This window comes from Suricata suricatta, chromosome 1 (assembly GCF_006229205.1).
Source record: "Suricata suricatta isolate VVHF042 chromosome 1, meerkat_22Aug2017_6uvM2_HiC, whole genome shotgun sequence".
Taxonomy (NCBI): Eukaryota; Metazoa; Chordata; class Mammalia; order Carnivora; family Herpestidae; genus Suricata; species Suricata suricatta.
The window spans coordinates 113,295,345-113,309,351 of NC_043700.1; the positions used below are offsets into that span (position 1 = coordinate 113,295,345).

A 14,007-nucleotide genomic window follows, 5' to 3' on the forward strand; every position below is an offset into this window, starting at 1 on the left:
AAGAGCCTAAATGTCCATCACCTGACGAATGGATCAAGATGTGGTATATATACACAATGGAGTACTACATGGCAATGAGAAAGAATGAAATATGGCCATTTGTAGGAAAGTGGATGGACCTTGAGGGTGCCATGCTGAGTGAAGTAAGCCAGGCAGAGAAGGACAGAAACCATATGTTTGCACTCATAGGTCTAGCAGGAAAACAAGAGAGACCTAGTGGAGAACCAGGGGGAGCGGAGGAGGGAGAGAGAGTTGGGGAGAGAGAGGGATGCAAAATTTGAGAGACTGTTGAATGCTGAGAATGAACTGAGGGTTGAAGGGGAGGGGGGGGGAAAGAGGTGGTGGTGATGGTGGAGGACACTTAAGGGGAAGAGCACTAGGTGTTGTATGGAAAACAATTTGACAATAAAATATTATGAAAAAAAAAGTTTCTTCTGGTTCTATTTTGTCTTTGGCATGTTGTTTTTGAGATTATCGCTGATTACTATTCTCAGGTGTTCCATTTTTAGCCATGACTAAAGTAGGACTTAGGCAACCAAATTTTCGAAGCTCCACAAATAATTCTCAGGCTCATTAAGGTTTGGGAGTCACTGATACAGGCAGGTGGTTAGCATGGACATGTTTCCCCTACCTCCCATCTGACCCCATCCTCCAAAGAAATGGTTTGCCTTCCAAGAGTGACAGCAGCAGAACACCCTTGATGAGATTCATTATTTAACTGTGTGATTGAGGAGGTCTGTGGATGTGACCCATAATCACAGGGAGGCAGTTCAGAATGTGAAGAGTGTTAAACCTCATTAGTTGCTATGTATCATATTTGAGGTAAGACTACATTAATACTATGTGGATGATTGGTGGGGCTAGAAAAGGCTCCTTGACATAGTCCAAGAAAGAGCTATAATACAGGGGAGAGAAGAGATGTAACAGGTATGGGAGATGTAAGTATCCTAGAATATTATATGATTTTGTAAGGCCAGGAAAATTAGCTAGATATTTCCATGTCTTTGAAGAAGCAGCCCTTAAATTTCTCCAGCCCTCTTTGACTTGATTGTGTTCACCTAATGGTCTTCTAATTACTGATACTATTTCATAAAAACCTTATTATTTGGTAGGGGCCTAATGAATCCAAGCATTCCAGTCACTGGGAAGGAATCTTCCCCTATTATAGATTTATTAATAATATCAATAATAAATTCCATAATAATGGAAATTTGGGGTTATAAATCAGTCCTCTATGAGCATCATTAACATGATGCAGGAGACTTCAAAACTCTGATGAACTCCAAACCCACTGACAAAATCCAGTTCTCTGGCTTGCAATGTTATTTTACTTTATTTTATTTATTTGTTAAAAATTTTTAAAAATGTTTATTCATTTTTTAGACACACCACACACTCACTCTCTCTCTCTCTCTCTCTCTCTCTCTCTCTCTCTGCATGTGGGGGGGAGGGGCAGAGAGAGAGGGAGACACAGAATTCGAAGCAGGCTCCAAGCTCCAAGCTGTCAGCACAGAGCCCAGTGGTGGCAGGGGTGGGGTCAAACCCATGAACCATGAGATTATGACCTGAGCCGAAGTAGTCACCCAGGTGCCCCTCTGAATAAACCCTTGACCACTCTGAGAAGTGGGAATGTGATACCACTCTGGCATTTTCTAATTTCAAACAACTCATGAAAACTGATTTTAAAACTAATTTAATGGAAACTTTTATCTGTGATCCAAAGTCCTCACCATTTCCCTTGTATTTTTTCAGGATGTGAAAATTGGGTTGAAGAAATCTTTAAAGTTTCCATGGAAATGGTGCCAATTAATTCTTTCTGTTCCTCAGGAAAATTCCTTGACTTAGCAATAATGTAACTTCCTGGCAATCCCTTGGAAGTCTTAAATGTAGGGCATCTGAAACACACAATTTCAGAGGGAAAATAGTTGGCTCTTGTAATCCCTTTTCCTTACAGCATATATTGAAAGAATTAGATAATTTCTTTAACCTTCCTTAGAGAACCTGTCTGTCCCTTTAGAAAATCTTGATTCTGACAAACATTTCAGAAAAGGACCTTTTTTTTCTTGTTCTTGTTTTGTTCTGTTTGGTGAAGCAGGTACTGCTTTTCCTATTATACCATGAAATCCTAGGATAGTTAAAGAGTAAGCATTAATTCAGTAATAAGCAATCTTGATCGCCTAGTATGTCCCATGGATTGGATGGTCATAAATATCTGAAAAGGTTTAGAGAAAAATGGTTGGACAGAGTAAACCCTTTTGGGTACTTAATTCTTTACTTTTAAAATCTTTCCAATTATCCTTAATGATCTCTTCTTTTTTCATACTAGATTCTGATTTCCCTGCAGACTACAGTAATCGGGGAGGTTTTCCAACATTCTGTAATGTTCCTCCTCTCCTTGCAATAGAACAATATTCTTTTCTGTTCTGCAGAATTCCTGATGTCCTGGGTTAGAGGGATCTAGGGAAACTGTTCTAAGGTGACTAATCTAAAACATTATCAATCAGTTGGATTTGAAAATCTAGAGAGAAAAAATTCATACAAAATTTGATTAAAATTGCAGTGTCCTAGCCCTAAAATTGTTTAAAATAAATCTACCAATTGTTCATCTGGATGAAACAAATTAGGTAATAAGATATGGGCAGATATCAATCCAATAAAATATTTTATAATTAGGTTCTTGTTTCCTTTCACTATTCTCTTTTTTCTGGGTATAGAAGAGACTAGTTTTCTGTTCATACAGTACAAAAATAACTGGTCTCTTGCAGGTTTAATGGACACTAGCAGCTTTTCCTTATGTTGCTCTCTGGGGGGAAACCAGTGGACAAATGGTAAGAGCAAGAATTCCAAGGATCTCTTCATTACTCTTGCTGTTTGTTAGCTTCATTCATCTATGGTGGCCTTCTCCACATCTTCCCCTTCATTCTAACAGAATTTAATTTAAACATGATAATTGAATAATTTATTGAAAAATGCTTCAGGGAAATTTTCTCCTAAAGAGCTCAAAGCACCCTCTCTCTTTATTCTTTCCAAAACTCTGTGAGGTATGTGGGGGAGTCCTGATAGGAATAATCTCTACTTTGTTCATTCTGCAGGAACTGCTTGATTCTAATTGTACAAGGATCTCATATGGAGTTCTGCACTTATTTCTTGAGACAGGTAAGGTCCAGTGGAAGGATAATGGTAACCTTAAGCAGATAAATCAAAATGTAAAGTTGTCAAATAGAGGATTGTTTTGCATACAAATTTATAAACAGTGTATCTGTGGATTCAGGGGGGACCAGAAATTCTGCCTTACTATGTGCTGCATTCAAGCATCATGTAGCTAATTGGGAGAATGATCTAAGTACAACCTTGCTGCCATGGGAACTTCCACTTGAAGCGATGGATGAAGATCTCTCATTTAAGGACACACCACTGTTTGGAAGATAATCCATGGCTGTCTTAGAAGCAGGTCCACTGAGGTTGTGTATTTCTTTAATGTTTATTTATTTTTGAAAGGTGGGGAGAGGGGCAGAGAGAGGGAGACAGAAGATCTGAAATGGGTTCTTGGCTCATAGCCAAGATCTCCCTGCTGACAGGAGACAGTCCAATGCGGGGCTTGAACTCATAAGCCATGAGACCATGACCTAAGCAGAAGTAACATGCTTACCCGACTGAGCCACCTAGACATCCCAAGGTGGGGTATTTAATAACTCAGTGGTGTTGGAAGTTGGTGCAGTCAGTGCCTAGCATCTCTATGACAGCACAAAGGGAGACTGGCTAGGGGGTGTTTAGTGGCTGCTGTGAGATAACCTCTTGATTTTATTATAATGTCTCTCTCAGTAATGTACTGGTAGCAATTTCAAAGCAATATTATTTTGGACTGAAGTTATTTCAAACGTAAGCTGAAATTAAAAGCATCTGCACGTGCTCATTGATTATCAGAGCCAGCCCCCCTATATCTGTCACCTTTTACGTTTCTCATTTTTAAGCTTTAACCAAGCCTTTATTATCAGGAAGAAGAAAATCACAATAAATAACCCACTAGAGTTTCTCTTTTCAATAAGAACCACGAATGTCAGGGAAAACTGGAGGCAGCTTCCTCTCTGTAGAGCAAGAGGAAAATTTTCCTACTGTGTGTGATGTCTCGCTAGCTTCAGGATTCAGCTCTTTCTGCATGACAAATAAGTGTTCCCAAAAATGCTAGATCAAGGGCTGAAGGCAAGAGAATCATGAGAAAAGGGTACAGTCTTTGATTGGAGTTCAATGCAGAGTACAGAAACCCTCACGCTGGTTCCCTTCTTTGCGGAATCAATCATCTGTCTTCCCACTGCCCTCAATTTACATTCCAGAGGCTACTCTCTAAAGGTCTATGAAAGCATGGTCACCACGCACAGCACGTGAGAATTCTTCCGTGACCTTCCTAGAGCCCTGCTGACAGCGTCATCAACATCGCCACAAACTTTCTCACAAGGCTGTTTCTTCCCTTTATAAATTAAGATGATTTTCTTGTATTAATCTTATTATGGCAAAATTACATTTGGGCAAGACACTAATTTAAAAGTAAAACTAATCAGGCACACAGTTATTATTATTATTATTGTTTGTTTGTTTTACAATTATTTACTTCTATCCTCGGAGACTTTATTCAATATTCATAAGACTTCTTTAGATCTTACATAGGGATTTTTAAATAAACTGAAGTTCATGTGACTACCTTGTCTCTTAGGACCGTGGAATCTGTCACCATCAGATTGTCTTCTGGCTGCCTTTTGTTGAAACACTGTAAAAAAAAAATAGCAGATAATATTTATTGAACACAAACATAAAAAAGAACAGAGTATGGAAGTCTCCAGGAAACCAGAACACGATACATCATTTTCCTTAGTAGCAATTCCTGGATTCTATTATTTTTGAATAGGAGGATTATTAAATTTACAATTTTCTCATTTGTGCAGCTTATCAGTCATTTCAAAGAGCATTTTCTTTAGGCAGAATTGTGCAATGCTGATGGAACACCTTGTTAAACTACTTAAATCAAGACATGATTCCATTTTGATATCAGGTAAAGATAAAAGGTGCGTTTTGCTGAAAGTGATAAATGTTAAAATCACATGAAAAGTTCCATTTGCACAGAAATTACTCATGCTGACTTTTTGGTGATAAGCAAGGTTAATGACTGTTTCTTCTTAAACAGATGAAAAGACTGCTGTATTTCACAGATGTAATAATAAAAAAAGACACTTTATTCTTGCATCATCTAGCTAGACCTCAGACCTATTAAAGCAGCTTATTCGAATTACTTCATTATCTGAAAAGTGCTTTGTTCTCATTTATTATTTCTCACACGCAAGTCGGAGACAAGTCAGCATTACTCACCTCATTTTGCAGATGAAAGATAAAATTGATTGTTTAATATTTATTGAGCACCCACAAAGTTCTGTCTAGCTTCTGGCATTTGTTAATGAAAAAGCCTATACCCTTTACAACTTGACTTTAGAAAACTGAATATCCCAGAGTTGGTTCCATTTATTTTTTATGCGTAGTCTGAATTACAGGGTCTGGTAACTGCAAGAGGCCTTGAAGATTTAGACCGACCACATATGTTTAAAGATGAGGAAAGTGGAAGTTTTACTAACTTGTAAAAGGGCTAAGTAATTTTGCAATAATCCCAGAACTGTTGTTAGTAGAGACCTGAGTTAGAACCTCAAGCCTTTAACTAGAATCTATTGAGTCTCTGTAGCACTGTTGTCTTTTCTCTTCCATAACTATTTCCTTTTGAAGATAAAAGGACTCAAAAGAACCTTTGAACATTTCCAGTATGCTTGTGTCCCTTATTCTTCTTAACAGCTCACCAGGATTTCCTGGAACAACAGAGCTGAGGCAAGTGACCGAGAGAATGGCCCAGGTGGACAGTGCTTGACCACTCTGATTGGGAGATGCAGCCCGGGAGTTGTTTTATATCCTCATCTTTGGTTTTAATATTCTTTTATTTTTTTTAATTTTAAGGTTTATCTTTGAGAGAGAGAGAGAGAGAGAAAATCCAAAGAGGTCCCAGGCTCCGATCTGTTAGCACAGAACTGGATGTGGGGCTTGTACTCATGAACTGTACGATCATGACATGAGTTGAAGTTGGTGCTTAACCAACTGAGTCACCCAGGTGGCTTGGTTTTATTATTCTTTAAGCCAATCTATTATGAAGGTCGAACTTGTGTTTAATCCAGATGACCTTTTTTTGTGTGTGAATTAAAAAAACTGCCCCAAATCATACAACATCAAAAAGTATTTTTAAGCATATGTAATTTGCCAGCTATTGTCAAGAGAAAGACGATTCGGCTCTACCTTCCTCTTCCAAAGAGGAGAAGCAAATATGTTTTCAATGTATGATATGTTCAAGAAAAAATATACACATATAATAACATTTCTGTTTGAAAACCAATTTTTTGCCTCGTTAGGATTTGGAAAACATGCTAAGTATAACTTAATGGCAAATTCTGGGTTTGTGGCTTATATTTTTTCTTAAATGAAATATAAGATGGATATATAGTATGTGAATATATTTTAGGATATTAGAAACATTTTTACAAGCGGTGCTTGATTTTTTTCCCCCATTGGCTAGTTCTACAAAGTCTTGCAAAAACAAAACACTTTTAAATTTTAATAACAGAGTCTTTAAACATTTTTAAGCCAATATTGTGAAGATAATAACTAAAAATGTCTAAGATGAAGAAGGTGTAGTATGGCATCATTAATATGGAAAATAACCTGAATACGAACATAAATTCAGACAACAAATTCTCCAAATAAAAAGCACATTCACAAAACCTGAGAGACTATTGAATACTGAAAATGAACTGAGGGCTGAAAGGGGAGGGGGAGAGGGAAGGGAGGTAGAGGTGATGGAGGAGGGCACTGGTGGGGAAGAGCACTGGGTGTTGTATGGAAACCAATTTGACAATAAACTATTAAAAAATAGAAGAGTCTCACATCATAAAGAATAGAACATTAATTGATTAGTTTTAACAATTCTGCTGAATTTTGGAGTTACAGAGTACTTGGAATTCATTTTCCCAGAGTTTTGGCCTTAATTTGTTATATCCTATAGGTTGTTATGACAACAAATGCCTAGCGTTTGTGAGATATGCTAAACATTATACTCTCTTTGAGTTTCTGGTCTAAGAATTATAAAGAGCGTATTTATTTGTTGTTGAGATTTCACCAGGGCTTCGAGTTGGAAGAGCCTGGGATCTGAGGGAAGACTGGGCGGGGAGCAGGGTGTCTGAGAAGGATAGCTATCAGAGTGCTGACAGCAGAACTTTTTAAAGGCGGTGTGAGCGTGTCAAGCCCCACAGCACAAAGGCCCTTTCTCCCTGGATAATCTCCTTTGAAATTCCCTCTTAACTCACCTCCAGCTGCACTCATTTCAACTGGTCCCCTCTTACCACCTACAGACAAGCCTCGGTTCCTAACAGAGACTCACTTAGCAATTAGCACTTTGCCAAACACACCATTTTCTCATTGCTGTGAGGTGTTTTTGAATATGAGGTAATCTTAGAAACGGCCCACATTAACTTGTTTCTTAAAGAAAGAGCTAGTCCATCAAAATGATCGTTGACTCAAACATGCATAACAAGGAAACATACTCTGTTAGGTTTAGGAAAAGGATAAATAGAAATTCCAGAATTCGTGACTCTTTCCTCTTTTACAGTTAATATTAGCTAAAACATCTTAAATTTACCAGTAAAACCTTTGTTCTAAAAAGCTTTATACATCTTTTCTTTAACATGTTCTTTCACACAAGCCTTTATAAGAGGTAAGTATACAATCCATGATATGAAAATTGAACATTGGGTCATGAGTCACTCAGCTTTCTATATGAAAGTACATATTTTTGTACAAGGTTTGTGGTGACTAAGATGAGAGTCTGTCGTAAATATACAGAAATTGAAAAAAAAAACCCCAAACACCTGTATACCAGAATGTTAACCAACCTGGCCCAGTGAAAGGGGCATAGTTTTGTCTTAATGTTAACAGTATGTGCAATACGGGAAAGTGGCTTTCTCCTGGGCCTTTGTTTCATTGCTGATGAAGGTGGAGTTCAGATGAGATGATCTCTGATGTCTTACTCAACTCCGACATCCTAAGATGCTACCAATTCTTTATTTTTTTATTAAAAAATTTTTTTTTAATCTTTTGAGACTGAGAGTGACAGAGTATGAGTGGGGAGGGGCAGAGAAAGAGTGAGATATAGAATCAGAAACAGGCTCCAGGCTCTGAGCTGTCAGCACAGAGGCAGACACGGGGCTTGAACCCACGAATGTGAGATCATGACCTGAGCCAAAGCCTGACGCTCAACCGACTGAGCCACCCAGGTGCCCCGCTACCAATTCTTATTTTCCAAATCATCCTAGGCCCAAACATGCCTGGATAAATTCTTAAGTATGAGTTTTAATAGGAGGCTCTGTTTTTAGGAAGAGATTGTGTGGATCAAGGGCTTAGAATAATAGAAAAACTAGACAGGTAAATCACAGACCAAGATTAATTTTTTTTATAATATATGGAGGTGATCCTGTCCCTGTGTGTTTGAATTATTGGAGGATACATTTTTTAAACCATATTTTATTGCATCAATGTTCAAAGAAATGCTATTAAGGCAATTATGACATACGTCAACTTTGATGACTCTACTCCAGGGAATTCTTATTTTTCTTTCCTACCTAAAATTGGAACTTGAGAAGAAAGGAAAATGACTACATTATTAGTAGTTGTCACCACCTTTAAACATTAAAAAAAAGTCCATAGAGAAAGAAAAACAATTTTCGAGGTTCAAAATAATCTCAAACAAGGCAAATGTCCCAAATACCATCTCCATTTATTTAAAATATTGGGGGAACAACTTCTATAAAATTTCCTCAAGAATAGAAAGGACACTAAATGGAGAAAATTAGCATAGTATTAAATATTCAAAACATTAAGCAAAGCAGAACTATCAGAAGAACAGAGGGGGAGGAGAAGATGAAATATAACGGATTCACTGGCACTATTTGTCTTCCCAGGTTGCTTCTGTAAGAACATTCTTCATGTCAGCTTGATCTGTAGCCTATTTCTAGCAAAGGGACCCTTCCAAAGCCATCCTAAAACATCTGACAAAACTTATTTGGAATTACTTTGTAAGGGGCTAAGGTAATTGAGAGTCTGTGCAATGGCCAAGTGCATTCATAAAGATGTAACTTATAAATGACAAACCCCTTGATGTTCTGTGCCTGTTAGAAGTGCAACAGAACGTGTTTAGAACTCTCACTGAAGATTATCCTGAAACTAGAGACTTGGTATAAAAGATATGCAGACAGGTATTGTTGTTGTACAGGTAGCAGCAGTATGTTTATTATTCATTCAATGATGTTTCAATAGGTTGGTAACTGTGTAACCAACTACAGTGCTAGATCCTGAAGATGCAAAGGCAAATAAGACCCAGTCATAGTTTCCATACTGTCCTCCATTTTGGTGTATTCATTTAAGCAAAGGTCAAACGTGTCGTTAGTACTTACTGGTGAGAGAGAGGTTAGAGATGAGAATCAAGGAGGAAGAGAGTGATGATTTGACACCCCTCCCCCGTAGTCTTACTTTTCCCACCTTGTTCCCTCAATTTTATACCCTGTGAAAGCTAATCACAATAAAGGTAGAATGACTATTAACAAACCCTTGTTTAACCAAACAACCCTCTTGTCTAACCAGCAAAATCAAGTTAACAGAACATTCTAATCAAATAAGTACTCATGTTGGCTAATCAAACTGAAGCTCAGAGAAGATATGCCAATTCTTTGCAAATTGGCCAAGATAGACTGAGCACGCCAACTGGCTTAAAACCACCATTTCTTTCAGCTGGCAATAGTTACAGGTTATTTGAACAAAGTAATCAAACACAGGTCACCATAGGCACATTAGGGTTGGAGTGGCTGCAGAGAATCACGTCAGTCACATACTAGGAAGGTCTTCCACCCAATGGCAATTTACAGCCTGGGAGATCTATAAGGTCAGGAGTTATTACGGCCTGTTTTAAAAGGAGAATCTACAAATAGTCAACCAGCACACAGGATGTCACTGAAGTGTTACAGGCTTGCTTCTGGGATTGGAAGAGAAGGGAAGTTGGAAGTCTCATAACTATCAGATGGAAAATGGCACACATGTTCTAATTCAATGGCAATATCAATTTTCTCCTAAAGGAGAAAGCATGAATTTTCTTTCCAATTCATAATGGAAACTTTGTCTAATAGACACGTTCCCATAAAAATCTTCTCCCAAACCAGGAAATCTTACTATAAACTATTTTTTTCTATTTCTAAAGAATTTAATTTTTACTAGAGTAGAATACAAACTGTTTGTATTTGCATATTTATTCCTTTTGATGCAAATAAGAATATTTCTCTTCTAGAAATGTTTCTAATCTAGCAAGTTGAGACATTCAGAGAGAGAGAGAGAGCAGTTGGTTTGTGGAATTCTGTAATTAGAGCTTGAGGCCCTTGAAATGAGTTTATTAGCAAAATCTCCAATCCACCACTGGGAAAGCAGATACTTTTCCCTCTTGTTACCAGGCAGGCAATATGTATTAAACATCTATTACTTGCATAGCACTAATCTGGGGGTTCGTCTCCTCCCATATGATTTCATTTGGGTTCATTGCCTGATTTTCTCTTTTCTTTTTTTTAATGTTTATTTATATTTGAGACAGGGAGAGAGAGAATGTGAATGGGGGAGGGGCAGAAAGCAAGTAGTCCAGATTGCTTTAAAAGTTTTTTTTTTAGTGTTTATTTATATTTGAGAGAGAGAGAGAGAGAGAGAGAGAGAGAACACTTGAGCATGTAGGGGAGAGGCAGAGAGAGAGGGAGACAGAATCTGAAGCAGGCTCCAGGCTCTGAGCTGTCAGCACAGAGCCCAATGTGGGGCTTGAACTCACAAACTGTGAAATCATGACCTGAGCTGAAGTCAGATGCTTAACTGACTGAGTCACCCAGGTGCCCCTGATTTTTTCTTTTTCACCATTTGTATTCAATAATGATATAAATGAAGACATTGTCTAGTAACATCCCTAGTAATTTTCTTTTGTTTTAAAAAGAAGTACTTGGGGTTGTTGAGGAAGCCACTGTAATACTATGCTGAGTTCACCTTTTGGTTCATGCTTGGTTATTGCCAGAAATAACTTCTCTGGCCTCTCTTTTTATCCATATATCAGGAAATGTTGCTATCTTAAAAGGTAACCAGTAGGATCTGGTCACACTCACTTTGAACAGATATTAAATGCTAATTCCACTAGTAAGACTCAAACTAGAGAAATGCAGTTTGAAAATTCTTAAAGGATAGGGCTTCCCACCTTAGCTATGTGGTGTTCATTATGGATACTTACTAAATAACTTGGAAAAGTCATGCAAGATGAGATATTGGCATATGAAACCCAACGTGAGAAGCCAAAGCTATACCACCTGCAGAGATCTAGCCCTGTTTCACCTCTATGTCTACAAAACACCCTTCAACATAGTGATTACCATTTTTGCATTCTACTCTGTGCCAGCTACTATACATGTGTTGTTTCAATTCCCATGAAAAGTCTAAGGAGGCTTTAGCATTCTTTTTTTTTTTTAAACAAATGAAGCAAGGTGATGTAACTTGCACAAGGTCACACAACTTTTAAGTAGCTAGGTCATGATTCTAATCCTGCTTTATCTAGCTTCACAATCTTCATTAATTTCACCCTACCATGCTGCAGGTCCCTCCAAGGAAGCTCTTCTCAAGTGTGCCAATTTTCTCATTTTTCTACAACTGCTGTACATTTAAGAGGGAAAAGGTTGCACACATGCAAAATGCTGGTGAGAAATATTGTGAATTTAGGAAATCTAAAATGGGAAAAAAGACAATTTGTGTGGATAGCTATTTGATTCATCTACGATTTTATGTTCAAAGGGCCATTCTCTGAAGTATTCAGATGTTTACTTTGTCTTAACAATGGAAACAATCCATGACATGACTTCTCAATCTTGGCACTGTTGACACTTTAGACTGGCTAATTATTATTATTTTTTAAATGTTTATTTATTTTTGGGAGACAGAGAGACAGAGTGCAAGCATGGGAGGGGCAGAGAGAAAGAGGGAGACACAGAATCCGAATCAGGCTCCAGTCTTTGAGCTGTCAGCACAGAACCTGACATGGGGCTCAAACTCACAAAGTGTGGGATCATAACCTGGGCTAAAGTCGGACCCTTAACCAACTGAGCCACCCAGGTGCCCCTAGACTGGCTAATTCTTTGTGATGGGCCCTTTCCTGTGCCATATAGGTAGGTGTAGTGGCATCTGTGGTCTGTACCCACTAGTCATTAGTACTGTTGCATTAGTACTGTCCCAGGGGTGATAACTGAAAATGTCCCTAAACACTGCCAAATGTTTCCTGGGGGGCAAATCACCACCAGTTATGAACTACTATTCTAGGCCAATGAAACTTCTTACTAAAGAGATATTTAACAGAGACTCTATAAGCATCAAAAGTTAAGGGGGAAAAGGCCAGATTTCAACAGAGTGTTAAATGAAAACCTAAGTGCTTGACAATATTTGCATTTATTTTCACATGTAATATAAACCTTTTAATGTCAATTCACCCCACAGTTGATTACTGCCTCCTTCTCCATTCACTAACATAAAGGAATTGAGTTTCTGAAAGATGAGGCTGGAAGAGATCCTCATTATTATGCCAACACTCAAAGAGATGTTTAGCAAAGGTTTCATTCAATGTGTCTGTGATGTGCCACTGTGAGAAGGACAGAAAGAACAAATAGAAACACCTGGGTTATACAGACAGGCTTGATTCACTCTGAAGGGCAGTGTGAGCACAGGTCTGAGCAACTGTTTCTTTGCAGAGCTCTACCAGCACCCTATCAAGGAAAGGGGAGATTCAGATAATCACAGCGGGATACAGGGGCACCGTGCTTACAAAGAGAATGATAAATATGTCCCTCTGTCCTGAGAGCACCTGTGATAAACATAAGACGTCCTGGAGCTAAATGGCTTGGGCAAGGCCACCAAGCCAGTGAATAGGATCCGAGGCACTTGACCTAAGGCCTACTTTAATCCACTTGACCACATTTCTTCACTAATGAGAACAGAGACCATTCCGTTCACTCACATATACAATGATACGGATTAATTTTCCTAAGAGAGTCTACAAGGTCTTTTTTTCTGTTTGCATTTCAATTACATTGAATGTGATCAATTTCAAGTACAAATGAATTGCCAAGTGGAAAATTTCTGAGAGCAACTGAGTTATACTTGACATTTTGGGGTCTCAGTAGCTGAGTAGCTCTCAAAAAGGTCATATACAATTTTGTTGCTCTCCAAAATGCCAAGGGCAACTCAGTAGCAATTGAAAATTGAAAGGGAAATTACATTCTATCCCAAATCAGCAACATAGACTCTGAAGAAGAATCTTGGTTCTATTAATTGAATGATGGGAAAATGGGAAATTGCCCACTGATGTTGAAAAATTTTCCCCAATAGGCAGTCATCTCTTTGCATGATTTATGGATATAGTTTTACTACCAATCTATATACACTATGCAAAATGTTCACTTTCTTTTCTTGATTAGTCTTAAATCAAGAATTCTGTCATTAAGGAGGACTCCAAATCCGTATTATTTCCTCCATTTTCTTGAAGCGTAATGAACCTGATCCTTTGCCATATTAAAGAAAGAAAATGCAATTTCTGAGTACGCAGACTTCAACAACTTTTCATTGAAGAAAAATGAGTTATTCTTTTTTGTGGTTGTTCACACAAAATTAGGTTTAGTGTGCCAGGAATGGAGTGGAAAAATCAGAAACATAGCTCTTAATAAAATGAACCATGGGTTCAGTTCTGCATTAGTAAGTTACATTTCCAGGGGCAGGAGATGGTGGTGATGATTGAAATAGAGATTCTTTCCAATACGTTATTCTGTGTGAAGCAATTAGAATGCTTAGTTCCATGTCAATATCCTATAACGTTTTTTT

At 38.0% G+C, this 14,007-nt stretch overlaps 1 protein-coding gene across 3 annotated transcripts in view; it reads right to left on the reverse strand.

The window, feature by feature from the left end:
* The window catches only part of BANK1 (B cell scaffold protein with ankyrin repeats 1), a 278,763-nt gene that overhangs the window by 20,896 nt on the left and 243,860 nt on the right, over nucleotides 1-14,007 (reverse strand). For all 3 annotated transcript variants that reach the window (XM_029942644.1, XM_029942650.1, XM_029942661.1), the window contains one exon: nucleotides 4,697-4,762. In XM_029942644.1, the coding sequence (XP_029798504.1) occupies nucleotides 4,697-4,762 (66 nt within the window). The remainder of the gene's footprint in view (nucleotides 1-4,696; nucleotides 4,763-14,007) is intronic.